Source organism: Trachymyrmex cornetzi, unplaced genomic scaffold (genome assembly GCF_001594075.2).
Source record: "Trachymyrmex cornetzi isolate Tcor2-1 unplaced genomic scaffold, Tcor1.1 scaffold818, whole genome shotgun sequence".
NCBI lineage: Eukaryota > Metazoa > Arthropoda > Insecta > Hymenoptera > Formicidae > Trachymyrmex > Trachymyrmex cornetzi.
Window position 1 is genome coordinate 30,137 of NW_017300156.1, and position 5,523 is coordinate 35,659.

General features: G+C 27.7%; 1 protein-coding gene across 1 annotated transcript in view; it reads left to right on the plus strand.

Annotated features, from left to right (window-relative positions):
- Nucleotides 1–3,782, plus strand: part of LOC108768660 (uncharacterized) — a 6,301-nt gene extending 2,519 nt beyond the window's left edge. The window contains exons 2-9 of the mRNA XM_018519181.1: nt 384–592; nt 1,270–1,571; nt 1,875–1,947; nt 2,322–2,416; nt 2,524–2,565; nt 2,724–2,950; nt 3,408–3,579; nt 3,687–3,782. Of these exons, the coding sequence (XP_018374683.1) occupies nt 384–592; nt 1,270–1,571; nt 1,875–1,947; nt 2,322–2,416; nt 2,524–2,565; nt 2,724–2,950; nt 3,408–3,579; nt 3,687–3,748 (1,182 nt within the window). The 3' untranslated portion in view covers nt 3,749–3,782. The remainder of the gene's footprint in view (nt 1–383; nt 593–1,269; nt 1,572–1,874; nt 1,948–2,321; nt 2,417–2,523; nt 2,566–2,723; nt 2,951–3,407; nt 3,580–3,686) is intronic.
- The last annotated feature ends 1,741 nt before the right edge of the window (nt 3,783–5,523 follow it).

Consider the following 5,523-nt stretch of genomic DNA (forward strand, 5'->3'; position numbering starts at 1 on the left):
CACTTCCGGTTATCGGATCGGTCTAAAATTTATACGGTACACTTAGTCGGTGTTACCCATCAGCATGACGGTCGGTTATTTCGATCCCTCAACTTTTAATCTTTATTACCAATAATTATCGACACTCGGTGTATCGATCAACTCGAAACTTTCTATAGCCTTTGCTTTAAGGTTCAACCAACTAACTACGGTGGCTTTTTCCCATCCGTTGCCTTTTATCTTTACATGACAATTATTTACCGACACCCGGTATATCAATCGATTCAAAACTCTACAATCCCATTTTTTTATTAAAGTATGCTTATCTTTTTATATTTTTTATTGAGTCTTACACTTTGTGTTGTTTGTTATAATATGTGATATATTAATGGTTTGCGTTGTAGTACGCTGTTGTGAAATTTCTTCCTCTCAAAAACATGGAAGAAGAAACTGTAGCCGTGGTCCCATCTTCATGGATAGACTATGAATTTGATATATGTAAATGGCCACCGAAAAAATATCAGTCCGATAAAATTAATAGATGGGTTATGAGTCTAACGGAACCAAAACATGATTTCGAAGATATGCCAATACAAATTATGTATGAATATAGTGAGTATTCTTTATACATGCAGTAATGCAGTAATACATGCAATAATAGACTTTTTATAAGATAACATAATTTGTATTAAAATATTAGGTAGTTTCGATCAAAGGACTCTCTCCAATGACCTTGATCTTGACAACATATGTCAAGATCAAGGTCATTGGGGGATCCCCTAATTGAAATTTTTATCAAATATTAATTCAATAATCAGGTACTTACTATTGTAATTATATGATATATAGTATATAATAATTTTTGCTGCAACTAATATTACATGCGTCCAAAAGACACTGATTTTTAATTTCGCATGAGATATTTCTTTTCGCTATGATTTAATTCCATTTAATAGCAAGAGTGTTCAGAGAAAACACGCTATTAGCACTATTTGTATCACTATTTTTATCATTCATTAAACATAAAACAATTTTATATTTATCTCACTTAACGGTTTGTTTATTTATATAAAATACATTAGTACTGCTTTTGTCATGAAGCGTACATCTTTATTTTAAACAATAATGTTAATATTCCAAAACGTTACCAAAAATACATATTTGAGACAGTTATTTTAGTATGCGTTCCTACAACAAATTTTTATGTCAGGCACATATGCAAAAACACGCAAGGCTAGTATTAAAGCTGAAGAAGATAGTGCTATTGATACGGCTGCTGGAGAAACAGAACACATATGCAAAAGCACGCAAGGCTAGTATTAAAGCTGAAGAAGATAGTGCTATTGATACGGCTGCTGGAGAAACAGATATAGATAAACCTCGGAAAAGGCATAAACCTGCAAAATATATCACATCGTCTGATAATTCTGACAACGATTTCGATCAAATGAAATCAAAAAACCAAAAATATTCCGAGAAATATTCCATTGTTAACGACAGTAGTGATGAAGAAGCAGTTCCTACAGCAGAGGATATTAGAAATAAAGTGAAAACACTTTTAGATAATAAACAATTATCTTCTTCACAAGATGGTAAGTTATATATTGTACAAATCATGTATTTATATATTTAAACCTTGTTTAATAATCCACATTAACATAACGCAAAATTGATGAAATAATTTCCGATATATTTTATCTATGGATAAAATTTTACTTGTAAGTTACAATTTCTAGATCCTGTTTTAAATGTTAGCCTTTTTTAATTATATTTACTTTATTTTTTAATGTATGATGAAAATAGCGTGGTTATATTTTTAATATAACTTATTTTGTTTTATCAAATATTATTAATATTAATATTTAATATTTATTTCTTATTGTTTATTATTACAGGATATGAAAATCCCTCATCTTTAGAAGCCACATCTCTTCAAAATAAATCACCACCATATGAATCGTTACCCTGGTAAAAATTTTTCTTTAAATTTTTCATATAATTTTTCAGAATTTCTACATAATTTTATAACTTTCTCACATTTTTTTTACGAATTGGAATATACTTTTCACAAAATGTACATCTTTTCTCAGAATTTTCCATATATGTTAATTATGAAATATCGTAAGATTTCTAAGATTTTTTGTAAGTATAATTTCTAATGAAATGTTATAAAATCTAAAAAATTTAAAAATATTTTTTAAAAATTATGAGATGAAAAATTTTAGAATATTTTAGAATTCACATAAAAATTCTGAGAGATGAGATAAACTTTCTGAATACTTCTGAATATTTCTGAAAAATGTTCCAATTCGTATAAAAATTATAAGAAATATTTTTACCAGGATATCCTGTGGAAAAAGCACGACTTCTCTTAATGATACAGTTAAAGATACTGCTTCATCTTCTAAGACTGTGATACTTCAATCGAATCATAAATGTATAGTTATTTTTGAATCCTTGACTTTAACATTGTCTATATTGATTTTATATTAATTTCGCTATTGTATGTTTATCTTGATATTTTGTTGTTAAATTATGTTTCAGCTTCCTTACCATCCTTAATGAAAAATGTTCGTACGCACTCAGGTAAATCATATTACTTCTTATATTAATAAAATATTTGTTTCTATTGATGAATAATATACTTACATAAACGCACGCACAAATGTATCTTATGAGTATTCCTTTTCATCTTCTAAATTTTCATTTGACTTTCACAAAATCATTAACATTATAATTTTTAGATCCCCATGTTACTGCCGTTCTTAAAACTGTAGTTGATAGGCAAGAAAAAATGAATGGTAAAATAGATCATGTTATTTTGATGCTTAATAGAATTTATCGTAAAGTAGCCCCAGAAGAGGAAAAAATCATTAAGCCGAGAAATCTTCCTACACTTCCTTTAAATAATGAAGACTCATTCTTAGAAATCCAAAAGTTCTTGTTGAGTGATGATAACTTTTACCCTGTAGTAAGTGCACTTTTATCACTTGTAAATATGAAACTGATTTCTCTGTGTGCATTATATTTTATTTAAATTTCATTATATTTGTTATTGATTACAATAAAGAGAAGTTTTATCAGTTTAAATGTCCCAGAATATTTACCCAGAATATTTATTTATGTCCAAGAATACTTTTGTATGGCAATAGAGCGGACTAAATGAATCGAAAAGTCCTCTATCATTTTGCAATTTTTGTGACAAGATATTAATTTTTAAATATCGCCAAAGCGCGCTTAATATCCGCTCGTTTAATCGTTAATTTATGTTGCGAAAATTGCAAAATTGATAAAGGAATTTTGACAGGAATTCTCACAATCAGTTTAATCTGTTCTATTTGTACATGAAAATAATCCTAAATATTCTAGGATACCCTGTATACCTACGTAGTTAGTGACACATAAATTTAAATTTTCTTTTTTTTAAGGTGGATTATTTTGTTAAACTAATGAAGGTTAATGAACAGACTGATGAATATGCAGCTGTTGGCCGTTTATTACCAAAAGTAATATCAAATTCTTTGGCTCGAATGGTCAATTATTCAGGATCAGGTGACAAACTTAAATTCGAAAATACAAAACTTCATGAGGCAATCAGCTGTTAAAAGCAAGTTAAAATTTATATAATTCACAAACTATTTAATGTATTAAGCAATGTATATAAACTTATCGATTTTATTTCCTTATTTTTTATTTTTATTTTATAGGTGCTGTTTTAAATGCATTTCCAAAGAGTAATTTAACAAAAACGGAGAAAAAACTCCAATGATGGTTTTACACCAGTAATCAGCGAAAAATTTAAACACAACATAAAACTTGATACATTTCATTTTGCAAACTCTGATTAAATTTTTAGATTTCTGTTTCCTTTTTCATCAACGAGTTTCATCATTAAACTTCTTTGTGATATTATAATTAGACTTATAATATTATTATAATTAGATTTGGGATGATATTATTATAATTAGACTTTTGTTTTTAAACTTCTTTGTGATATTATGATTAGCTATAATATAATTAACTTTTATGAAACATGATGTGATATTATATGTACAACGATACTTGATAAAATTTTATTTTATGTCACAAACAAGTGCAATTCTTAAAATATAATTACATAAATAAAATAAAATTCTATTACGCTTTTTGTTTCCTTTTTGACAAATAATATAATTATATAAATTTCAAGTGAAACAATGCATTCAGACGAACATTTATTTTGCATCTGTTGGAAGTTTTTTTTATTGAGGTTGGATTGTATCTTTAGATAAATTAAAGAAATGGTTCTATCTCAACAAAAAAAACTTAACTGCAGTTACAAAATATTTTGCTGAATGCGACAAATTATAAGGACATCAAAATGATATCAAAAGGAGTAGAAAATGATTATAATACTCAATTGTTTATCATGATTTCATCATTTCTTAATCATTTTGACATTATTTTGACGTAATCGTGATTTATTTTTCGATATATATATATATATACATACATAGTTAAAAAGTCACCTAAAAATCATTGTCATGTCAATAATTCGTCACGAAATCGTCATTAAAAATGTATCGAATGACATCATTATGATTTTTCCTAAAATGACTCCTTCTTGATGTCATTTTGATCTTATTATGACTTTGTGTTCTACCTGGGATAATTTTTTTGGTCTTTCTTCGTTTTGACCTTTCAGAAAGAGACGCAAACTCCGCAGAAGGACGACCTCTTTTATTGGTCGGTGTATTTGGAGAAGCAGTAGTTATCGAAAAGAAAACGGGCGCATTAAGAAATTCTGCATATTTTTTAAAAAATAACTCCTCTCTTCTTGTGACATTTTGCCAGAAAAATCTGAATCGATGAAATAATGCCGAAAAAGAGGGCTTCATGTTTTCATGTATATGTATCGAATATCCACTTTTCTCAGAAATGTTTTCTTCTAAATGTTTCAATATAACGGTTAATTTCTCTTTTAAATGATTTTTAATAATTAGGAATACTTGTTTTCGAGAGTACTGTAATTGTTTATCATTAGATCCTGTAATTGTTAGAAGAAGAATAGCAGATATTAGCAGTCAATTTTTGTGAATTTAGTAAAATAAGTGTGAACTAAAGCTCTAAACTTGGATTTTAGCTTTATATTGCGTTATATGTAACATTTCGTCTACTTGAAGATAAAAGTTTTTTAAATTACTATGTTTTTGTATGGGCACCGAATCATGCCTCATTTCAACAAGATAGACATTACATTTATGTAGTATCATAGTAAAACCATGTTCTACGTACCTCCAGGAATCATATCCATTTTATAAAATTAAAATTAAACACTTCAATATCAATTTATTTGACTTATAAATAACAATAATTTTCTTTGTTTTATTGCTCAACTCACGCGATTTAAACAAAGGTTAATTTTAAACTCAAGCGACAGGGCAGGTACGAACGGTAGCTCCATCTACTTTTACAATTGTATAAATCAAACATTCCTCTACCAAATCCCTAGATCAAATATCCCTAACTCAAATTTTCATTTTTTAGAATTTTGTCCACCTTTTC